The 25,682-nt window shown below is 33.1% G+C and overlaps 1 protein-coding gene across 7 annotated transcripts in view; it reads left to right on the top strand.

The window, feature by feature from the left end:
* Usp25 (ubiquitin specific peptidase 25) overlaps nt 1-25,682 on the top strand; it is a 111,712-nt gene that overhangs the window by 16,046 nt on the left and 69,984 nt on the right. For 6 of the 7 annotated variants that reach the window (XM_033768157.1, XM_033768156.1, XM_033768155.1 and 3 more), the window contains 3 exons: nt 14,019-14,181; nt 16,910-16,996; nt 25,290-25,427. In XM_033768157.1, coding sequence (XP_033624048.1) covers nt 25,311-25,427 — 117 coding nt within the window. In that variant the 5' untranslated portion in view covers nt 14,019-14,181; nt 16,910-16,996; nt 25,290-25,310. Of the gene's footprint in view, nt 1-14,018; nt 14,182-16,909; nt 16,997-18,046; nt 18,110-25,289; nt 25,428-25,682 lie in introns of those variants that run through there. The other variant, XM_010645663.3, reaches the window with a different exon arrangement.

Raw genomic sequence — 25,682 nt, 5'->3', positions numbered from 1 at the left:
TTTAATAATTTATAGCAGGGGTCAGCAGACTATTTCTATAAAGATTCATTAGTAAATATTTTTGTTTCTGTTTTTTGGCCATATAATTTCTGTCACTATACTTTCTAACTACTTGCGTGTTACAGTGTAAATATAATGAGCTTGATGGTGCTCCAGTAAATCTTGGTTTGCAAAACGGCCAGCCAGCTGGATATATTCCATGAGCTGTAGACTGCTAACCTCTGATCTATAGTATGATAGTATATTTATACACACATACAAACACACACAGACATACACATATAAAAGAAATAGGCAGGGTTCCAAGATCTGTGACAGAAAGACGTTTTAAATGTAATAACCCAGACTTTTTAGTTTGAAATAATTTGATCTTCCTAAGGAATAAATGAATACATTTGTTTTTATCCTTAAGCAATACTATTTTTTAAAACACTTAAATTATAACTAAATATAATTAAACAGTTATTTGAAGGCAGTGGTAATTATTTCTTACTAAGGAAGACATTTCAGCTTTGAGAAGGTGAAATAATATTCCAAGACTACATAGCTAGGATCAGACCTAGGAAGTCCATTTTTCTTTTAATTCTAACACAGTTATTAGTGCCAGAATTTACAAGTTTTCTTAGATAATTTCCCTTGACAGAGTATCAGTAACATATTTCTTTGGAAATGACTCTCAGGATTTTTGTATGGTATGAAATGTTTGAAAATGCTATATTTATCAAAGGCACATAATATTTTTGATTATGACTAATATTTAATGTTAGTAACTTTAAATGAAAACCAAAAAGTCTTTGAATTATCTCTGTCATTTTAATTTGGCTTATTTCCTAAAGGATTTGAGAAATTTTATAAATTAGTTATTACATCTAAAAACTACGCGTTGGGGATCTACTCAGTGATAAAGCACTTGCATAGCAAGAAACTCTGGGTTCTAGTCCCAGTAGTACCAGGTTGATTGGAACAAATGTTTTGAGTAATTTTAGAACTTGATAGTACTTAACTTTTGATAAAGAATACAGCAGTTTTCCCCCTCTCTGGGGAGGGTATGTTTTAAGATGATGTATCATATGAAAAGTTTATAAAATTGATTTAAGCATTATTTTTAAAAGTATATGTGTATTTTTGTTCATATGAATTTATATTTACATTTATATGAATTTGTTTATGTGAATATGGGAAAGTCTTGAAGGTATGTACCAGATTAATATCACTAGTTCTATGTCATGTGTTTTCTTATTAATGTGCTTATTGTAGTCACATGCAGACAAATGCTTCATTAAGCAATTTCTTTGTTTTGAGAGCATCATAGAATAATATAGTTACACATCTAGATGGTATAGGTCAACCAGTTGACAAGCGCTTTTGATACTACATAAGCACAAAAAATATGTGGCTGTTACAAAAAATACGTAGCATGTCATATTGTTTTTATTGTAAATTTTTTTTGTTGTTGTTGTTTTTGAGATAGGATCTCACTATGTAGTTAAGACTGATCTGGAACTCACCATATAGCCCAGGCTGGTCTCGAACTCATAGCGATCCTCCTGCCTCAGTCTCCCGAGTGCTGGGAATACAGGCGAGTGCCACTACGTCCAGCTTGTAAACATTTTTTAAGTGCAAGCTGTACTGTAATCATAAAGTATAGTGTAATATACATACCAGTATCATTGTACACCAGTAGAAAACTACTGTATTCTTTATCAAATATGGTATAGTATGCATAATTATATATAGTTGTATGTACTATAGTTTAATAGGACAATAGGTTTGTTTATACCAATATCATCACTTTACAGTGGCTGTGAGAAGTCACTAGACAGTATGAATTTTTCATCTCCATTACAATCTCATGGAACCACTGTTGTATATATAGTCTGTTTTGACAAAGGCATCAATACGTGGCATATGCCTATATGTAATAAAAGAAAAAAGGACTTAAGACTCTTTCTAACATGTTATTATGTCATAGCAGTTAATATGATGCGTATCATTTTGAATACTAAATTTTGCCAAATTAGCAAAAGTACTTAAGATAATGATCTTCATTCTTAGCCTTTTAAAGTTTAACACTGTACAGTAGTCAATGTCTTTATTGTGGATAACATTGGAGAGATTTAGTGCAGTGGGATATGCCATTAATATTCTCTGGAGGTAAGAGTTGTGTTAAGTTGTTAAAAAATGTAATTATTATTTTTGGTTTGTTTAGATTTCATAATTTTCAATTAACAGAATGTTAAATGCAAAATGTCTAGTTAATAACCATTTATGCAAATCATCTTGTACCAGCAGAAGAAAATCAGAGTTATTGTTGATCATTTGGCAGAGGTGTATTTGTTTCTGTAGGTCTTATTAAGGTTTGGTATTCTGAATTTTAAAGGGAAAATTATGTCTACTTAAGAACTTTATTGATCATGCTAAAAAGTATTTAACCTTTACTTCATTACCTAAGTTCATATAACAAAATATTGCCAAAAAACAGTTTCAGAATTGACTATCATATTCAGTAGGCATACTTCAATATGAAGGAATACACTTAGAATACTAAGTAATAATGTGTATAATTGGATGACATTTCACTTTTTTGTTACATACAAATTTCATGCTGAAAATCTTAAATAGCACATTTTAAAAGTACATATGCTTCTTAATGTAATTATTCTTTAATGTCAGAATAGGGTATGTTACTATAATTATCTTTTGTTTATTAGTTCATTTTTCATTACTATAATGAAACACTGTATACAGAATAATTTTAGAAACAGAAGAGCTCATTGTTTTGAAAGCCAGAAATCTAAGATCAGACAGCTCCATTGGTTTGGCTCCTCGTGAGAGTCTAATCACAGATGTCATCATGGCAGGAGCATGTGTGGGAGCATAGGAGCAAGAGATCACCAGATATGTCGGGGAGGTTGGGAACAGACAGGGAGACAGAGACATGTTGTGGTCTCAATGTCTTTCAAGGATGTGGCTCCATGAAGCCAATGAACTTTCACTGTGCCCCACCTATTAGGACTATACTACGTTGTTTCAGCATTACACCAAGGACCAAGCTTCCAGCACATGAACCCTTGGAAAGCCGACCATCTCCGAGGCATAGCATATTGCTAAGGCACAAGTGAAATATGAGCAGTCAAAATTTGGTGATGAACTACCTTGGGAAATGGTTTGTGTCTTTGGCATTTAAAAAAATACATAATTAAACTTATGGTTTGGAGCTAAGGCTTTTGGAAGATGATTGGATCATGGTGGTGCTTTACTTATCAGTGGATTAATCCACTGAAGCATTTAGAGAGTTTAGTATGCTCTTAGGTAGAGTCTGTTTGGGAGCACGAGGCTCACTTGAGAGTGTGACCTGTGAGGGAATATCTCCCTCCTTGGTTCCTTTCTTTACTCTCTATCTCATGGATGCCATGGGATGAAAAGCTGTCTTCTGCAATAGCCCTTCCTCTATGGCCTGTCTTAGAGCCTAACAGAACATGGGCTGAATGCATGAGCCAAAATAAACCTCTATTCCTTTAGATTGTGAATGTTAGGTTTTAAATTGATGATTAAAATATAAACAATAATGTTCAGGCTCAGAAGATTTCAGGCAGTTGGACTCAAGGCCATGTGTGTTATTCTCTGGTGGATAATTTGTGTATGTTTTACTCATGCCCAGAGCTAAGTTTAAGGCCAGTAGACTAATTAATCTGGTAGAGGAAAGTTAAGGCAGCCCATTGTTTAGGCTGTTACATGGCTTCCCCTGGAGGCTGTTACCCAGATTTATAATGAATATCAGGAACAAACAGCAGAGCTAAATAATTTGAAGTTTGTAATTTCTCCAGAAAGAAAGTGCCAACAAAATTGGGTCAAAGGAGTGCATGGTTGCTGAAAAGATCAGCTTTAAAAAGAAACCAGGTACTTTGCATCAGGATGATAGGAAAGATGGCTTGAGGGCATCTCAGGAATCAGTATTATACCCTTTGAAGGCTCAGAGGTACAAAATTGTAAAGCTTTCATTTGGGAAGAGAGCTCTTGAGTCTCCTGTTTGAGAAGGTGTGCCTAAGGAATTGATTCCCTAGTATTTGTTTCATTGCCCTCAGTTATCCAGGCACTCAGAGCTCTTGGCTTACATGTTCCAAGGGGTCCTGGCACTACTTGAGCTGATGGCTGATCTTGTTGTCATCCATGTGGTACTAGTTTGTGGGTATGCAGAATGCAGGACTTGTGTGGTCAACGAGACTTCCTCATAGATTTCAGAGGAAGGCTGGGGAGACCAGTCATGTGTGTTTAAAGCAGTGAGTACAGTGAAGCTCATGGTGCAGTGAAATCTGGGGAAGTTATAGATACTATGAATGTGGCATCTGCTGAGGAAAATGGCATGCAATAAGGGGACCCATCCTGAGAGAGAGAGGTCATGAGGGCTGTAACTGATCGTGCCATACGGTCAGGACTACCCAAGCTGTTTGATGCTCACAACTTGCCCTGGGTGCTGGACACAGACTGAAAGCGTTTACTCTTTGCCCTACAGAGTTTCAGTCTTGCTGTAATCCCATTCCTTCCTATCCCTGTTTGTCCCTTCTAATGGGAATGTTTATCTTGTGCCATTGTGTATTGGAAATATTTAATTTTCTTCTCTGATGTTTGCAGTGGTTCACAGCTGAGTTTTTGCCTTAAATCTCAGAGGGGATTTTGGATTTTAACTTCTAAGCAGTGCTGGGACTGTTAACACATTGATGATTCTTAGAGGTGAACTAAATGCATTTTACATAATGAGATAGACATGAGTCTGTTGGGGGCACTAGGGTGGAATATTAGGGATTACATCTAGAATGCTTCCGAAAAGCCTCAGGTGTTCAGAGATGGGGCTTTTGGAAGGTGATTGATAATGGAGGCATTGCACTTATCCATGGATAAATCTACTGATGAAACCAGAGCTGAATATGCTGATAGGTGGTAGAGTCTGGTTAGGAGATGTGGGTCACTGAGGGTGTGAACTAGAAGGATATATCTCCCTCTTTTGTTCCTCCCTTCACTCACTGCTTCCTGGATGCCATGGGATGAACATGCTATTTCTGCTTTGTCCCTTCCACCATGCCTTATCTGCCTTGGAGCCTAGGAGATCATAGACTGAAAATGATCCAAGATAAACCTCCTTTAAATTGTGGATGTCAGGTTTTGTGTCCCACTGATGAGAAACTGATGAAGATGGGAGGAAAAAGAAAACTAAGACCATTATGAGAATAAGTTGGACAACCTTCGTAGGTGACCCTTTCTCTTATTAAATTGTACACCAAATGATGACTTACTCATAATAAAGTTAAATCAGAGTTATCCTTCCCCTTAGTTGCACATAGCATATTAGAAAGCTAATTTTGTGGTTCTGAGAGGTGCTCTTGGTGGTGGTAGAATTTGCCCCTGAAAAGTTGCACCATGGTTTTTCGGTTAAAATTTGTGTCACTTTAGTGGTACAGAAAGTCTCAGCTTGGAAATTTACCTTTAAATTTTGTTAGATTTGTATTGTCTCCAGATGTCAGAATAAAAAATATATTACCTTTAGGAAGGTAACTTTAACCTATACCTTAAAGAAATATCTTTTGTAACTGTTGAAGCTCTGAGATCACACTAGTCAAAATTACCAAGCATAGGTGGAAAAATGTTACCGTGAGAATCAACAATAACAGCAAGCAGCAATAATATACACATGAATTGAGATATTGTGATACATAAATAACTTTAAAAAGGAAATAAGAAAAATTGTGAAAATATGACCTACCACATTTGAAAAGCAACTGACAATATTTTTTGGAAATGAAAATTAGAAAAACTAAAGTAAGAACAAAATAGGTTTAATAGCAGATTAGAAGCTGCTAAGGAGCACATCAGGAAGCTGGGATACACAATAAAAGAAATTGTCCATGCCGCCTGCCTTGCAAGTGCAAGGACCTTTCGATCCCCAGTACTAAACCAAAGAAACAAAAAACAAATGAAATTGTCCAGTCTGAAATACACATACCTGAAAAATGAAAAACATAAATGAAGGCTGAAGCACCCATCAAATAGAGTAAGTCCAACATGTATTAATTGATAAACTGTATTTCAGAAGGAGAAAATGAGCCTCAATTAAAATTTAAAGAGATAATCACTTTTTTAGAAAAGAAAAGCTAACAATTTGTATTTTTACAAAGTACAACAAATTCCAACCAGGAAAACGAAACAAAGCTCATACCTAGATTTATATTTGTTATTCCAGAACACTCACTACTGAGAAAACTAAGAAATATTCAGAGAAAAAAGTGTGGAATTATCTTCAAAATAGTGGCAGTGAAAGTTACAAATGACAAAAATTTAAAAAACAAGGGACAGTTGAAAGCAATAAAATGATGTTCAGTGAGTGGAAAGAAATAATGTTTCACTGCAGCAAAAGTAGTCTGTCCCTTTCCAGGAGTTATAACTTTACCTGTTTTCCTAATTGTCTTTGTGTATATCCCACCTTTTATCTAGGGGTTAGGTATAAGAGGAGCAAAGACATGATTTAAAAAATAAGGAATCAATGTGCCTTCTATTTTTACCAACATGGTTCACTGCAGAGGAATTGAATAAACTGTGTACTCAACCAAGTAAGCATTATCTTTGCCTCTGAAATTATTCATACCAACTAGGGAATCCAGATGTATGACCTGGAATTAAGTTTTTCTGGAAGCTGACTTGGAGGACTTAAAAACCAGGATGGCCTACCATTAGGAAAAGAAAGAAATACATCCAGGAATAATCAGGGTGGAATTCTGAATTAAAACACAGGTCTTTTTAACCACTTGCTAGTCCAATTATTTAAATACAGGATGACCAAAAATTGTATTTTATAAGATAACACAAATATAAAACAATAGTTTTAACAAATATATTGAATAATTTTTCTGCATATGGTATTATCTTAAAACATTCACTATACAACATAAAAGTACAATGTGGATAGTAGTATCTAATCTCTTTCCAGATCTTTTTCCATTATTGTTTTTCTTTGTGTAACACACTTTGCATTGTTGTGTTGGCCTTTCCTTTTTTTGAGGGGGTGGTATAATTTCAATAAAGTGTCTATCCACTAAACAGAATGTCAGTGACGTTGTTGATGAATGTCCTGGTTGGTGTTTCACCTTTCATATTTTTCAATTATTTGATCTGTTAGACCTAATCTAAATTGTAAATGATTCTTTGAACCCCCTTGTTTTGAATAAATAAATGAATTCCATACTGTTTAGTCTAGAAGGTACATAAATATTTTATAATAAATATTTTTTCCTTTGCTTTTTAATTACAGAATAGCTTGTTAAGTGTCAGTCAGTTCTGTTTACATCACCCATACAATTATTATAATCATTGGCCACTCTTAGATTTTTTTTTTTAAGTTTCATTTCTTCTTTCAAATTCTGTCATTTCTGTATTATGAGTAGTTGACAATAAGGAGATGTCCTTTTTTTCTTTTCATTTCATAGCACAGATTTTTCCTCTCTGATATGCTAACATTTTTCCCTTTCTCAATTTTTTCTTTTGCAGATCTTTCGGCACTTCCTTCCTCCTCTTTAGTCCCAAATGTGTCCATTTTGTATTGCAAAGGAATATCACTGAGTTCTGGAAAAGAATAAAAATTATATTTAATGCACTTATGATGAGTTTTTATAGACTGTAACACAAAATTATAGGTTATTTTTCACAAATACATGCTAATTAGTAAAAGAAAATAACCAGAAAATATTACTAGATTCACATTATTAGATTTCACTAGAAACAAACATCAAAGGTGAATATAGTATTCTAAATAAAAAAATGCAGAAAATAGTCGATATAAAACAGATGTACAGAGTGTATTGTGTGCAAACAATCGATTGGTTGAAATGGCACTTGCTTGAGTATTCAGAAACAAATGTGTTGCCTGAATGACGCTTGGAGTAAACTCTTAAGTGGTTAACCACCACTCTTTTTTGATCTGTACCTGGAAAGATGTGATGAGGAGTTGCCTTAACCTGAAGTAGGAGCAGAAGTAGGTGAGGGAGGCAGTGAATCCATTTAAACCTAATTGTGAGTATGCTGGTGTTCAATTATAAACAAGTACCAATGGGTGGTAGGGAGGATGGAAGGCCTGTTTAATGCTCTCAGCCCATTTTTAAGTGCCTCTTTGATAAAGGTTCATCATCTCAAATTAGTCTGGCAGTGTTGAAAATATAACATGTTCATACACATGATTAATAGGTTCATTAACACGGTTGAAGTTGACTGTCAGGTTGGGACAACGATGAGTCACCTTTGACAATTCTAGAAAGATGAAAAGTCCAGAGTAGTCAGTTTGTCTGTAGTAAGTAGGAACTGTGCCCCATGAATTGTGGTTTCCCTTACCACAGAGACAGGAGTCTACTTTTAACCAGAACTGCATGTCCAACATGGAGTGATAGCCACATGTAGTGAAGCAGAGGCCATAAATTTGTAGTTAGCATGTGAATGGAGAGTGTTTCTGGTTCAGTACCATGGCAGATTATAGTGCTAAGGGTGATCTGCATGGTACAAATTCTGTCCAAGGCTTACTTCTAATCTTCTCATTGGAGAAAAGATATCACTGTGAATCCACTTGAATGGCTAAAGATAAATACTGACAATAGCAAGTATTAGAGCACCTGAAAGCAACTGGAACCATCATATACTGCTTATGAGAGATTATAATGGTGTAGCCACTTTGGAAGAGTGGGAGTTTTAATGACTTGAGACATATCCTATGCTAAAACTCAGTCTTTCCACTCTTAAGTATCGACCCGTGAAAAAAGTGAATAGTGGCTTTGTTGATAAAACTAAAACCTGGAATAACCAAATACCAGTAAAAGCAAAATGTTAAAAAATGTTGGTATATTCAATCATGAAATTCTAACAACATGTGGAAAACACTTTGCTGGTACTTGGAAAAATATGGAGGAATCCTTGAAAGAGCTGAGAAAGAAACCTGACACTAAGGAATAACTGATTTCATACACAATGTGTAAAGACAGGCAAAAGTAATTTATGGTGATAGAATTCAGAGTAGTGATTATCTGGGGGATGGAGAGGACACTGTTGGCTGGCAAAAGGTGTTTCTGGGAAAAGGCAAATGGAGGTGGTCACGTGGAAAGGTACATTTGTAAAAAGTTACACTGTGCATTTAAGAATTGTGCATTTTACTATAATTTCTCAAAGTACTGAAAAATAATTCATTTAATTATGTCAACTGATAATATATAAACTATATTTCTATACATAAGAAAGAATGAGAAAGTAAAAATTTAAAAAGAAACCATTTATAACTTTAAAATTATTAAGGACCAGGTATGAAATCTAATAAGAAATGTACAGGTGCTTTCAAGAAAGAAATTAGTGGACTGGGGATGTAGTTCACTGGTAGAGTCCTTGTCTAGCCTGTGTGAAGTCCTAGTTGGATCTCCAGCATTGCAGGAAAAAAAAAAATAACATTTAGACAGATTAAAGAATATATGTGAGTATTTTGAAATATGTGCTATTTCACTGGTTAGAACACTGAACGTTAAAAAAACAACTCATTTCTCCTTAAATTGACTTACAGGGTTAGTGTGATTCCAGTCAAAATACTAGCTGTTATTTATTTATTAAGAGATCAACAGATGATTTCTTTCTTTACTGATTGATCTGTGCAGCCTAAGTGTCATGTATGTTATTTTAGTGATTATACTGCTTCTCTAAAAGGAAATTAGGTGAAATAAAATGGGATGTTTGTCAACATTACTATTGTATGCAATTTAAATAATACGCAGTAACCCCATGTCCCAAAACAGTGTACTCTAGTTTTAAGGCAAAGTGAACATTTACCATAAGTGCTTTAAACATTTCTATTGAGTATGTGGAAGGAAGAGAGACAGCATAATATTTTGCTGTCCTTATGTTACTGAATGTCACAGTCATCATCAGTGTTGAGAAGATTGGAAAGCCTGTGATGTTTGGTAGGGGCTGGATTTTGAATGTGGCTTTTGAGGTTGCCTCTCAGCATGCTGCATTTTATTATAGACTATTTCTGAGTTCTTTGAGATTTGCAGCATTTATTTACTGTTTCTATTGGCAGTCTTAATAACTGGAATATAGCTATTGTGTACATCATACTTCAAAGTCTGAGAAGTATCCTGGATAAGGCAAGGGAAGGAACCCTTATATAGGACTTTGCTTCATGCAAAATTTGTATTTATGCATCCAGTACTGGACTATAGAAAAGGATAAGGCTCTCGGAAATACAATGCTATTTGGGTTATAGATTTGGCTTTTGATTTTATAAAAAGTAAAAGCTGCATCTAATATCCTATTTATTTACTTCAAAAACTTGTTTAGCTCCTGCTATTATCAATGTATGGTGTAGAGGCAAAACAAATCTTTATTTCTACCCACCAGATTCCTAGGAGAAATACTGATTAATTAATAAATATTTTTGGCACATGATAAATGTGTTTATAAAGTCCTTTAGGGTTCAAGAAGAGGTGACAGGAGGAAACTTCCTGAGGCATGTTGTAAGGCCACAAAAGTGAACATACTTTAAACTTGAAATCAGGGAGGTCTCAACATTATAACATTCTTCTTTTGTGTACCAACTTCTAGTGCAGTAATTCTACCATATGGTGTAGTTGAGAAATATGAAACCTTTTTCTTTAAAACCCATATTTTTGTTGTAAATAATAATATTTTACATGACAAAATTGAGCTATATTAACATATATTACTAAATACAAATGGGAATTTTATTTTATTTTTGAATCTTATGTGACTTTGAAGATCAATAAACAATTACATTATAGTTTTCCGATTTTGACTTCCAAAAGGAAGGATATATAGGAATGCTGAGAAGATGATATCTTAAACCACTAACTTCCTTTCTCTCCGAATTCTCTTTGTGGTACTGTGTAACAGTTTGGGCAAGTACTTGGTTTAGAAGATACATTTGAGGCCATAAATTCTCCTAAGTCAGGTGGAGGAGAGAGTAGGGTGGGGAGTTAATGTAATGATTATATTATTTGTATATAAACACACACACACATCCAGAACTATGTATATATTTTTGTGGGCAGAGGGTTGGAACGAGGCATGAAGGAATGGATTGCATTTAAAACATTTAACAAAAGCATCTTGGGGGATTAGTAATTTTAGATCTGTAATTAACTGTTTTTGCAAGTGGTCTAGCTTATAGATTTTGGTTGTCTTGTTCACCCTTGGGAACATGCTGGTGTTGCTCAGACTCATCTTGAGGCTGAGTTGCATTTCACTACTTCCAGTGATTAACATGTAGATTTAAGTTTTGTAGATAGAATATATTTCACATAAATTATGTTCTTAATTTTTCTGTAACTAATGTATATGTGATTCATCTATATATCTGGTCTGTGATCATTAAGAAGGCTTATTTTTAAAAATGTTTTACAATAATTAGTAGTTTATGATGGCAGAGGCTCATCTACCAGGAGATTCAGGATTGAGTATAATTTGCCTAGACTTGTGATCTATTTGTACTTTTATTACACAAGTTAGAATTTTCTTTTTAAAAGGTTAATGTATCTGTTCACAAAAGCTAGTCAATTGCCTGTTCTGTTTCATGTGTGGTCACTGGTGTTGATGGTGTTAGATCTACTATTCCTAGTTTTAGTTGCATGTTTTTGTTTATTCGCTTCTGCTTACCAAGATAATATGGAAACAAAATGCCATAGAAACACTCTCATTTACAGAAGTCAGTAAAAAAGTTCATAAACAGTAGTCTTTTATATATATTTTTATACTGTGCATTATCTTTTCACTTTTGAGCATAAACTAGTTTCCTTGTATACAGTTTGTTCAGGCTGATTATAAGGATTGTTGTATTATATAATGCTGAACTATACCACTTGTTCACAACTTGGCTATCGAGTTGGTTCTTTTACTTTTTGTATCTTTCTTGTATTCTTGAAAACTTATTTTCTGGTCTAATGGGGGTGTTATAGATACATCGTGATTTTTCTTGTGCTGTGCAGTTCATGTAACTACAATAAAAACCTCCCCAGGAGTTTTTATATCTGAGGTTTCATATGAAAACTGGTTTTGTCAGGTGTAGTACTACTGTTTCTGTTGAGGGTTTCTTAAATGTGACAGAAGTGTGAACCTTTTCTTTGATCTTTACATTTTAACATATTTTTACTTACTTCTTTTAATATGTTATTTCATTGATTCCTACTTACTCTTATGTTTACATAGGGTATTTCAAATAATGACAACTTTGGACTCATTAAATTATATCTACTGTCATAAATACTGCTATAACAGATAAGGGCATATTATTTAACATTAATATTATAGGGTAAAATTTTTAGGATAAAGACAGTTTAGTTTGCATGAGATCTAGAGAAACCAAAAAGCTGAAAAAACTCTCTCTTGCTCAGGCTTTTATAATTAACGCAAAGTGGCTTAAGAGATCTGAAGGCTATTTATGCTTATTTAGAACAGTAACACATTTCTTAAGTAGGGAAAATGCTTGATAATTGATATGCAGGAAATAGGACTTTCCACCAATTATGCAAGAGCTAATCAAAACATGGTGTGTATTTAAATAAATCAATTTTATTAAATGAAAGGCCTGTTGCTATTAATCACCCTCAAAATAACTCTCCCTTTCTTCAGATGCACTTATCCTATCATTTTTGCCACTTTTAAATGTTTTACCTATACTTCCATGTATAAATATATATTACAAAAGGAACAATTTTTCCAAATAGAAACACTCTCTTTTTATAAAAGTCAGTAGAAAATATATATATACTTTCTGTATACAAGTCTTTTGTATTAGTGAATGCTGCTGCCGAGTGTCGTCCAATGAAAATGAAGGCTTGTAAAAACATGACCATGTATTCTCATCTACCTTATTCACCAGACTTGGCACCATGAGACTTCTATCTCTTCCTCAAAGACAGAAGTGACCACAATAGGTAAACATTCTGAATCGATTCAAGACATTGAGTCAGCTATGACAGTACAGCTAGAGCCAATCTTGAAAAAGAACTTTGAGAACTACTTCCAAAAATTGCAAGAACAATGGGAATAGTGTGAAGTAAGAGGAAGTGTGAGGAAGATTAATGGCCATATGTCTTACTCTACTAATTTAAAAAAAAATTTACCATTATGCACCTTTTTTTTGAGCATTCCTTGGAGATGTTATTTCAGGCTTAGTAACAAAAAAAATTCATTAATTAAAGTAGCATTATTTTTGCTGCCTCATAAATTTTAAGATATTTTTAAATATTATTTTTGCAAAAGTTAATAATTATATCTTATTCCAATACACAGAAATGTATTTTTTTATATTTTTTTCCCTAGATATACTTTTTTTTGTGTGGTGGTGTACTGGGGATTGAACTCTGGTCCTTGTGCTTGTGAGACAGGCAGTGGAACCACTGAGCTAAATCCCCAGCCCCTAGGTATACTTTTGAGTAAAAGTGAACATATAAGCATTCTTTTCCTCCTTTAAGCTGTCATAGAATCGTAGCTCCCTTGAATTAAAAGGAACTTTAGAATTTACTTCATTTACCTTTTTTTTAATAAAAGGAAATTTTGGTAATGATCAGTGAGGGTAAAAGTGCATTTTGTTTGGTTTTTAATGTTTTTCTGATGATTGAAATTAATTGTTATGAATTTGTCTTTATGTGATATTGCAAATAATCTGTTTTGCTACAAGAAAATTGATCTAGGTGCTGTGATCCTGGTACTAAACCTCTGATATATTGAAAAATTTTACTTTCAACTGAATAACATTATCTTTTTGTGTTTGAATTTTTGAAAGATAAAGGCTCCTCTATTGTCTTTAGACATTGGCATTACTATTCTCTTAGGAAAAACTAACCTCTAAATAATACTAACATATGTTAGTGTTAAATGTTACTTGAGTTTAAGTAACCAGAATGCTGAAAGCTTATGATTTGTTGTTAATTAGATGTATAGCATTATATAATATTTCCCCCACCATTTTCTCTCTGTTGCTTAAGAGTTCTTGAAGCCAGCATAGCAGAAAATAAAGCGTGTTTGAAGAGGACACCTACAGAAGTTTGGAGGGATTCTCGAAATCCTTATGATAGAAAAAGACAGGACAAAGCTCCTGTTGGGCTAAAGAATGTCGGCAATACTTGTTGGTTTAGTGCTGTTATTCAGGTAAGGATCTTTATTTGCCCTTTATTTGGTGCATGACAGCATTGAAAGTGGGTTTTATTTGTGTTTAAGTTGTGTGCTTTAAACAAAAGTGTTAGCAAGGTTTTCATATGCCTTTGTCGTATAAACTAGTTTGGGGATGGCAATTTCCCTTTACCCCTCTCCATTCTTTACTTCAAGTGTGCAATTTTAATAGAACACTATTATAGACTCTTAATCCCAGAATCACATACCCTAGATCCAGCCATCTCCAAAAAGTCCCATCTATGAGTGCATGAAACTTTGTGGGAATATCTAGATATAAGCTCTAACATCATATATATCCAAAACTTATATTCCCGTTCTTGGAGTATGGCATTACTACTTAATCTTATTAAAACGTGACAGTGAATCTTTGACGTATTCCACAATCTTCTTTGCTACCCTACATCTTTATTGAGAGACTCTTAACATTAGTATTTTTTAAAGTTCCACAAGTTACCATGATACATTACATAGCCTAGTTTGAAAATCTTGCCTTACTATATTCCTTTGTTTTTCTGAGTTCCTTACTATTTGTACATTGTCTTTTTCAAAACTTTTTCCCTTGCAGTCTTTAAAATTCTACCTTTTCCCTAAAGATTCTGATCTTGATCTACTGTTAACTGTATCATATCCTTTCAAATTTATAGCATATACAGCAGTACCTAACATATTCATTGTTAAATGGTTCTTAGAGGCATGATGCATGCAGAAAATGACTAGCAGCAAACAAATTATTTTGGCTAGAAAAGGTAGCAAGTCATGAGGCAGTTGACATCAACAAAGTTGAGCTTTTGTATAGAGTACTAAACAAAGGACAATATTGGGAAAATATTGTTTGCATCAAGATGTGTTGAGTATCAAATTTTACTTGAATACCAAAGAATGGCTATACTGTCATTGTTTTAATCTGAAATCTGGAGATCATAATTGTCTTAAAAGCATGTCATAATACATGTATACGTATATATTTATTGAATGAATAAATGGGCAGGTATGCTGTTGTGTGCCTATAGACCCAATTATTTGGGAGGATGAGTAAGAGGATCACTTGAGCCAGGAGTTTGAAACTAGCTTGGGCAACATAACAAAGCCCTTTCTCAAAGAAAAGAGAGAGAGAAGAAAGAAATGAATGAATAAATGATTTCATACTCTTATGTTTCATTTTTAAAGCCTGTCATACGACAAGATAATAAAAACTTTTTCTGTAGTCTCTGCTATCATAAACTCATTTTTCTTATTTAAATCATAGTCTACCTATTTGATTTCTTTATATGTAGTGAACCACAGTTCTGAATCCCCAGCATAAAACTTTGTTTTGCCATTGATTTGTGGTGCAGTCTTTATGTCCTATAAAATACGGGCTATTTGTTGTATCAAATAAGTCACATTTCTGTTATTATGTTTGTCTCCTTTTTAGGTTAGTATGTGGTTGGAGCATAGGGATAATATGAAACTTCTTTGTGTCTGTAACCTAGCATCCATTGAATATATTCACTTGTACTCTTGCTAGATAATTCATAGTAAACATATTACATGTAATATATTATTGCTTCCTTTTAGCAATTTTAAACTTGTAAACTGTGACCACGATATACATTTCCTGTTATGAATGTTTTACACATATGCTTGGAAAAATATTTGACTGTTAATCCTGATATGTCAAACTCATTGGATTAAGAAATACCTAGCAAATTGGTAGAGCATCTGCTAGGTGTGTCTGGGTGGAATGAGGAGGCATGGCCTTGGGTATTATATCCTCCCCACCACCCCTTTTTCTGGCACTTTTCTGCTCTGTTTCCTGGCTTCCATGAACTGAGCCGCTTTGCTCCACCATGAAGTTCTTGCCTTAGAACCTTCCGTCATGGACTGAATCCCTTGAACTACAAACCAAGTACATTTTTCCTCCTCTGAGGTATAAGTATTGAGTAGTACATCTCAGGGACTGGAAAGCTGACTAATGCAGCATATTGTATATGTAAAATATCCATAATAAAAATATTAAAGAATATTTCACATTTACTGAGTATGATGCATTCAGATATTTTTATTGATTTTATCTCATTTTAAAAGTTTTTATTATTATGACTTTATGGTTTGAAAACTACTCTTTTAAAAACATTCTTTCAGGAAGTTTTCAAGAGCATCTTTCATCTGTTCTCATTATATTCTCCCACAATCAGTGTTATTATCCTGTCGAGTCACATTTCTGTTGTTATGTATTTGTCGCCTTTCTAGGTTATTATATTGTTGGGGCATACAGATAATATGAAATTTCTTTTTGTCTGTCACCAAGTATCTATTGAATATATTTATTTGTATTCTCTTGCTAGATAATTCATAGCAAACATATCTAAAAATTCTTTATTTTGCATTATGTGCCTTTTATTTTCAGAAACTCCATGGTAAGTACCGACTAATTAATGTAAAGGAACATATTTTAATAATACATAGTTTTTTAAAGAAAAGTTTTCCTACTATGATTTCATATTTTGCAGTAGAATAAGTATTGTTAATTGTCAAGAATATTATGTCAGAATATAAGAAAGCAGAGTTTGTCACAGGGAGAAAATAGGCTTTTTATGCTGGTTTTGGCAGTCCTGTGTATAAATAGCATAGTTTTCAAGAATAAGTCTCTGAGACCAACCATTTTCACAGTTCTTTTTATAGAATTTTCCCTTAAGTATCTCAAATTATTATTCTTTTTCAGTCATTATTCAATCTTTTAGAATTTAGAAGATTAGTTCTGAATTACAAGCCTCCTTCAAATGCTCAAGACTTACCTCGAAACCAAAAGGTAAAAATTACAAATGACTTTTAAACAGAATATTTGCTTATGTTCTCCATTTTGTGATTATTGGGGACATTTGTTTCAGCTAATCTTAATCTGTTAGAATTTGCATGTCAACTCATTTATCTCTACTGCAATAATTTCTTGTCCTTTGTCAGTATATTATAAGTATGAATTTTTCAAGCCTGGGCGTGGTGGTGCATGCCTGTAATCCCAGCACTGGGGAGGGGGAGGCTGATGCAGGAGGATTGCTGTGAGTTTGAGACCAGCCTGGGCTACATAGTGAGTTCTAGGTCAATCTCAGCTACACAGTGAGACTGTCTCAAAAAGCAACTAAAAGGGCAGTACTTTCAACTTGACCTCTTTCTCAATTTTTCCAATAGGTATAATCAAAGGATATCACTTACTATTCCCAATCTAGGCAATACTAGCCAGCAAGAGTACAAAGTTTAAAAAAAAAAAAAAAAAAAAAAAAAAAGATCAATAAATTATGAATTTTTCTTGACGTGTTACAGTAGAATGCCAGTTTTTGTATCAGTTTAATAAACTTTTTTTGATTGTCAGATTTCAGTAATCTTTATAAGGCACAATTTATAATTCAAAGTCTCTTCCATTGACTTTTGAAAAATTATTGAAAGTAAAAATTTCTTTCAGTTGATTGTCCAGAGAAATTCTTTAAAAAAATAAGTTTGTGCTGGTATTTTGCAGTGCAAATACATACCTTTTGTTTTGAAAGTTAATATTGTTCTATAGGCAGTGTGAAGTAGGTGAGCACAGACACCAGGGTTACATTGCTGAGGTGTTAGTTGTAGACCCAGAGCAAGTAACTTGATCTCTTTCTTTGCAGTTTCCTTGTCTGCAAAGTATAGATATAACTAATTATTTCAGAATTTCTTTGAGGATTGAGGGAAAATAAAGAAGGGGTTGAAAGTAACTGATGTACAGAAAGTATTTGTTGTCAGCTGTAATTTTACATATGAAAGTTTGAAAAGTAGGACTTCAAAAGATGAACTGATTTGCATCTATACATTCATACTTAACAGGAAAAGAAAATGACCACAGAGATGATCTTGCTGTAGAGAGCCAGCAGCCCTAAATTGTACTGGTTGCAAAGACAAAGTAAAGTTTTGGATTTCTGTAAATTGTTGACCTATTGTGACCTATTGTTGTAGTGATAAATTATTAAGTTATATTTTCATTTTAGTGTTTAATTTTTAAAACTACCTTTTCTGCAAATGTATGAAATATTTATAATGCTCACTATAGAGAATATAACTTGATTTGCAATCAGCTTTTCAAGCTATAATCTCCAGGTTGTAAAATGTCAGACTGATAATTCATTTTCACAAGGGAACTGCTAGGGAAATTAAGCAAAACCTTATTAATTGTTACATTACATAAAGAACTTTTTGGACTATTGTCTCCTTCTATTACAATCTGTTAATATTCATGGTTCCCTTATGTCTCCATTGAAGTCTATGTTCAGTTTGCATGACATTATTTGGAATTATTTTCAGGTCTGTATTTATCTTTGTACATATTAACTTTTTATATTGTAGAGTTTTTATTCTATTTTTCATAGTGTTGAATAAGATCAAGTTAGTTTTGTGATCTTATTTAAATAATAGTCATTATAGCCATTTTTATGTACCAGAGCTAATTATGAAGGTATGGCACAATCCTGTGCATGCTGGAGAAATGTATAATCAGCCCCTTTCTAGAGAAGTCTCTAGGTTTCTCTTTGTGTTAGGGAGTTAAAAAATAATCACTCACTTCCATTCTTTAAAAGATACTGTAGGGGAAAGGTAATAAGGGAAAGAAAAAAAATGAGAAAATGAAAAAAATGGAAATAAAGTATACAAATACTTTACAAATACTTTATTTATAAATAGGGAAGGGAGGAGGGGGTGAAGGGAGGGCAAGGACAAGTGGAAAAAATGAGAACTAAGACCTGTCATGTAAAGGTACAAGATCCCAATGATGAATGTAACTGTACTGTATACCTCAAATGTACCAATGAACTTAATGAGAGAGAGAGAGAGAGAGAGAGAGAGGATACTTACTTAGAAGAATACTGTGTATTTTTCTGTAAAATTGTTCCACAAATGAATCTGCTTTTAATTTGGCATAGTAACAGTGGTACTTACTACATAGAGGTTGACACCTTTGGAAGAAATGTGGTGATTATAGATAATTATCAGTCATGCTTTGTGCTATATTCACTTGAGGTGACAAAAGACACACTATAAAGGTGTCACTATAAGCCATCATTTATTATTTCATAGTGAATTTATGTCCCATTCATGAGATGTTTAACTCTTATATTGATCTTGAAAACCAATGTGGTAAAATACTGAATGCACTTGGTACCAGTTTAATCAAATCAGAGATGTTATTTGTGTGTACTATTAAGCAGGTATCTTTTGGTAATTGAAGCTTACCACAAATATTACATACATATCGAGTGGTAAAGATAATGTCTTTGAAATCAGTTTGTATTTTAGATCCACATATGGTTACTGTATTACTTCTAAAAGTTGAAGGTAGTTTTTATATGTGTCAACTGTTTATAAGTTTAGTCTCTAGAGTTGTGAGATTACTAGAAAAATGATAGATGCTCAACACAGTCATCCACAAACTGATGGGGAAAATGTCACAAACTGATGAGAAACATATTAAGTGTTAAGAAAATATATATAAACTCTTATTATTTAGTATAAATCACCATATAAATAACTAAAGCCTTGTTAATCATAAGGTTAAGTCTTGATTTAGTGCAAATATTTGCAAATACAGACTATTTTCCCCACTCTTAACTATTTTAAAGTGAGAATCGTAAAAGAAAGAAAGTGTATATAGCTGAGAACTATACTGTATTCTTGAAAGTTTGAATTTAACCAAAACAAGAGGCATTCTTTGATTTCTGCCTTTAACCGCTGAAATAATGGGGACCGGATTTAGAATTCTAAATACATTTTAAAGGATTTGAGTATACAGAGTGTTTTTTTCTGACTACAACAGGATTAAGTTAGAAGTCAGCAATAGAAAGATATCTAGAAAATCCCAACATAGTTGAAAATGAAATAATATATTTCTGAATATCTCAAGGGACAAAGAAAAAAATAAGAGGAAATTTCAGAATATTCTGAACAGAATGAAAAGTATAACATGACCTACCACTATTAGAGATGCAGCTAAAGAGCTGTTACTGGAAAAAATCACTTAGAGGAATCACTAATAGTGCCTTATTAAAAAGAATGGTTTCAAATTAATGATAATTTGCACATTAAAAACTACAATAAAAGAAAGAAGAAAAAAGCAAGTACATGAATTCCAAAGCAGAAGGAAGGGTATTAAAAAAAAAAAAAAAAACAGACATCACTGAACTAGTTATTAGAAAAAAAGTAGAGAAATTTAATTACCAAAACCTGCTTCTTGAGAAGATTGGTAAAACCAGTGAGCTTCTAGGTAGATTGAGCAAGCAAAGAGAGAATACATAATTACAAATACAAGAAAGGAAATAGGGAATGGCATGGCACGGTCTCCATACAGAATAATAGAACATTATAAACAAAAGACAAGTATCCTGAGAGCTACTAGCTATGGAAGTTTATTAATGAAAAAATAGCTAACTTGAGGTAACTCTGTATCCTATTCAACAAATTGGAACATGTCCACTAGAGAAATCAACAACTAAAATGTTTACTGATAGCTTATACTAAACATTTACAGAAGGAATACAGTTCTTTATATACTTTTTACAGAAAATTGAGAAACAGGTAAAGTTTCCCATCTCATTCTCTGAGGCTAACATTACTCTGAAACCAAAATTAGAATAATACATTTTAAGAAAGTAAACTGCAGATAAATACTCATGAATATGTAAACAATATGTCATAGTAAATTTTTTGGAAGATTGAGTCCTGTGAGAGGAAATATGGCTTATTTGGGAATACAAAATTGAGTTAGCATTCAAAACTCAATTTGACCTACTGTATTAACAAGAAAAACCATATATATCTCAGTAGATGAAGAAAAAAGATTTGACAAACCTTCATGCTAACATCCAAAAACATGGTATTAAAAAAGAACTTTCTCATTTTCATAAAGCCTATTTACAGAAAACCTATTTCTAATATGAGATAATGATGAAAATGGATTACATTTGCCCAAAGATCAGGAAAAATCAAGATGTTAGCCTTTATTTTTATATTTTGCTGAGTTACTGAGTTCCCAGTCTAGGATTGAACTTTTGATTCTCCTGTCTTAGCATCCAAGAACACTGGGAGTGCAGTCATGCACCAACACATCCAGCTTAGACTGGTGTAACCAGTGTCATAAAATGAGAAAAAGAAATAAGCTCAAAGATTGGAAAAAAAGAAATAAGGCCTTTTTATGTGATTTGGTTTGTCTAGGAAATTCTAAGTACTTGACCCCCCACACGCACAATGTTAGAACCACGAAATGTATAAAGTTAAAGATTACAGAATCAACATACAGAAATCATTTGTATTTCCAAATACTAGCAACACAATTGGCAATTTAAATTTCAGAACTAACTTTTATATAGTGCCATACAAAATATGAAGTACTTAGGGAGAAGTTGCCCGGAAGATATGTGTGGAAGACCTGAACACTTGAAAACTACAAAATACTGCTGAGGAAAATTTAAAAATTAAAAAGATATATTGTGTTTATGAATCAGGAGATTAAATGTTCTTAACACATCTGTTGTTCCCAAATCTATTGATTTAATACCAGCCATAATCCCGGCAGGCTTTTTCATAGAAATTTATATATGGATTTTATGATATTTGTGGAAATTTGAATACTATAGAATAGCAACAATAATTTTAAAAAGAAAAAACTACGGAAAGGATTAAATACCAGGCTGCAGTGATCTAGATACTTGAGTTAGTGAGCAGAAGGTGGTCATATAGATAGGAGCAAAATATGGGTTAGAAAAATAGAACCACATACATGAAGTAAATAGGTTTGAAACAAAGTTGTGGAAACAATGTAGTCAGCAAAGGCAAGTCTTCAACTCATATCCCGGAAAATGGTTTTCAACCCTTCTATGACACTAATTTCATAATGGATGACATTCCTGAGAGGAAGAGATAAAAGAATAAGAATTCTTGACAAAACATAAGAAACAATTTAATGTCCTTAAATTAAGCAGTGGTTTCTTAAGTAGGATAGTAAAAGTCATAGGCATAAAATAAAAAATGATAAATAGATATCACAATGAATAATTTTTGAAAATTCCATACAGATGAAAAGGCACACCACAGACTGGGAGAAAATATTAAGTAATGTGTCAGACAAAGGAGTTATATTTAGAGTAAAAATCGAACTTTGTAAGTCAGTAAGAGAAATAACGTATTATGTTGGGACAACATTTGAATGGATAGATACTTCATTGAGAAAAAATATGCATATGGTAAATAACTAATTAATAGAAAAATGCTCACGATTCATTAGGGAAATAGAAATTAAAACCAGAGGTGTCACTGGGGTGTCCACTGGAAAACTTGAAGTTAAAAAGCCCTTGTCAAAGCATTGGCAGAATGTGGAATTTCTACTCTTATATCTGTGGTGGGAATATGAAATTCCTTTAGAAAACAGTTTGACAGCCATCAGCCATACAGCTTAGAATTCTCTCAAAGTTTTTACAAAATAGAAGTAAAAGCATATATCCACACATGAACAGGTACAACAATATCCGTAGCAGCTGAAAATCTGGCTGGATAAACAAGTTGTTATATATACCCATGATGGAATACCACACAGCACTACAATAGAATGAACTGTTAATGCATACAGCCTTGTGAGTGAAACTCAAAGTAATTATGCTGATTGCTTGAAACCAGACTAAACTAAGCACATACTGTGTGATTCCACTTATAAAAAATTCTAGAAGATGAAAAATGACTATAGTAACTTAGGGATGGTTAGGGAAGGACTGAGGGATGAGGGAATTTTGAAGGTGTGTTAGCTTGATTGTGGTGATACTTTCATGGATGTGTACATACGTGAAGCTTATAAACTTGTTAGAATGTTCAAAGTCATGTATTTCTGTCATGTCTCAAGTTTCTTAAGATGTGTTCAGAGATTTCTATAGATGTGGTATGTTAGTAATTTAGTCAGATGGAGTAGCTGTTGTTTATTACAGTTTTGCCTTTTAAAATTCAAAAGAATTTTCTAGGGCTGGGGATTTAGCTTAGTGGTTCTGCCTCCTGCTTTTGCCTCCTGCTTCGTAAGTTCAAGGTCCTGAGTTAGATCTCGGTGCCAAAAAAAAAAAAAGGATTTCTAACTACAGGAATTAGCTGAGGCAAAAGTACTTAATTATTCTGGGGATGTAACTCAGTGGTAGAGCACTTGCCTGCCACACACATACCCCTAAGTTTAGTCCCTGATTTTGTAAGATTTTTTTTCATTGTATTTTACTTTTCAGATGTCTTCTCAGCAGAATTTCTTTTAATTTTCAAAACTCACTGCTTTTATCCTTATTACATGACAAATGATGTCTTTAAAAATGAAGCCTTTTTAAAGGTTCAGTGATTTTTCAAGAGGTTGATGTCAGAAAAACTAAAATAGTTCTGGAAATATTTTGTGGATTAAAATTTATAGTATTTACCCTTGTTAAACTTTTTTGATATAGGACAGTTGTTGAGGGAGTAGGAAGTACGAGAAAAATCATGAATTAGGTTTCTTATTTAGAAGTTTTGTACTCAGCCTTAATCATTTATGATGGAATTCAGTGTATTTAAATAAAAGCTGTATTTTGAACTTAGCATTTTTATGTTAGAGTTAGTGCACTTTCTTATTGTTTTAATGGTGGGTGCAGTTTTTGGATCAGATGATAAGTATTTGAGGCCAGTTTTATTCCCGCCCTATTTCTTAAGAGTCCTTTTGGGAGAAAATATTTTTGTGTGAATATTATTCTGGGCAGTAATTGAATAAAGATAACGTGTATTTTTGTACTCTTACAATTTTATAATGTTGAGAGTGCTAATTATATGAAATGGTAAAATTTTTTCTCATTTAAACTGCTTTTAAACTTTATTCAAATTAGAAGTGTAAGAACTAAATGTAAGACTGCTCGTTTGGTTTGTTGTCATGAAGCATTTGACTAAGCTGTATGAATTCATGCTTTTAAAAAGTTTTTTGTTCTAAAATAAACTTAATGATTGATAATATGAATTTTTCTTTTTCTGGAGCGTTCAGTTTAATCGACCAGTTACATGTTTTAAAAACCAGTTAAATAAACATTTCTAACAATAGCCCAATGCCTTTTAGGTAGTATTTAGTCAGCTTTTTAACTTTCTCTGTCATAATGGTACTAAAAAAGCCAAAAGAAATACTGTTCCAAAAATGATCCTAGACTACCATGTTAGAGCATCCCTTCTGGTCAGTGCCTCCTTTGTGTAGCCAGAAGTTGTAGAGGAGATATTGAAATCTTTATCATTGAGAAGAAGCTTGTAGTTATATTGAAAATAAAAGTAAGATTTCAAGGACCACCAAGAGGATATGTTAGCCTTATATCGTTAAGATTTGATTTCATTATTTATTAGGTTAATATTATGTTTATTAAGCAATTAAATTTAAAAATAAAATGATATTAAATATATTTAATAAGTTATAAAATAAATACAAAATAATTTAAAATACAAGCAAATATTAAAAGCCATTAGTGTTTATTAAATTATATATTAATAATTAGACAAGATCCTACTGTTAGTCTAATAATTAGGATTATTACATGGCAGTGGCAGGTGCTGATTCATAGAGAAAGGCATTTATCTCAGTAATGTAGAATTTGAAGCTGTTGTTAACTTGGAAGGGTATAGAGAGGTTTCTGGAGGAAGAATTGGCTTAAATGGGTTTATTGGGCACTTAGAATAGTGCCTGGCATGTAGTGAGCACTCCTTGAATGCTGGGTGTTATTGTGGCTCTTGTCAGCAGCAGCTGGGCCTTGCTAATTGAGAGGGATTTTAATAAAGAGAATTGAATATGGAGGATATTCTTGGTTGTGTAATGACATGATTTGCTGTGAATGTGTGGTATTTATGCTGAAATTGTGACTGTACTCTAGGTCCTTTGCTTGTTTTTGTGCCTGAATCCTTTGAGTACAGTAGATGACATCAACACTCTTAGTTTCTTTAAATATGTTACAGAGTGCTGGATTTACTCCTAATCTTTATCAGTTACCTTAATTTTTGTTACTATTCAAATATATATATCTACTCATTAGTGAAAATTTTGTTAATCTTCACTGAAGATTTTTTTTCATTAGGAACATCGGAATTTGCCTTTTATGCGGGAGCTGAGATATCTGTTTGCACTTCTTGTTGGTACGAAAAGGAAATATGTTGATCCATCCAGAGCAGTTGAAATTCTTAAAGATGCCTTCAAATCAAATGACTCTCAGCAGGTAGCTTTTTTGTACTTCTTGGCCATTTATATTTTATTTACTCTCATCAGTCCTTCAATAACTTTTCCAAGAATACATGAAAGTTTGGATGCATTATTAAGCTTGATTAAAAATAACCTGGAGCCATTTATTTAAAACAGTATTTATTTGGAAGAGTTACTTTGAAATTAAGTGATCTTGAAAGTGGTAAGATGAATGAAGTTGTGATTTATATTGTGATTAAAATTTATAAGGGAAGACAGGATAAAATTAAGA

The sequence above is a fragment of the Fukomys damarensis genome, unplaced genomic scaffold, assembly GCF_012274545.1.
Source record: "Fukomys damarensis isolate Sample0158 unplaced genomic scaffold, DMR_v1.0_HiC HiC_scaffold_24, whole genome shotgun sequence".
NCBI classification, from domain to species: domain Eukaryota; kingdom Metazoa; phylum Chordata; class Mammalia; order Rodentia; family Bathyergidae; genus Fukomys; species Fukomys damarensis.
Note: the sequence above shows the minus strand (reverse complement) of the source record. Positions and strands in the feature narration are given on the sequence as shown.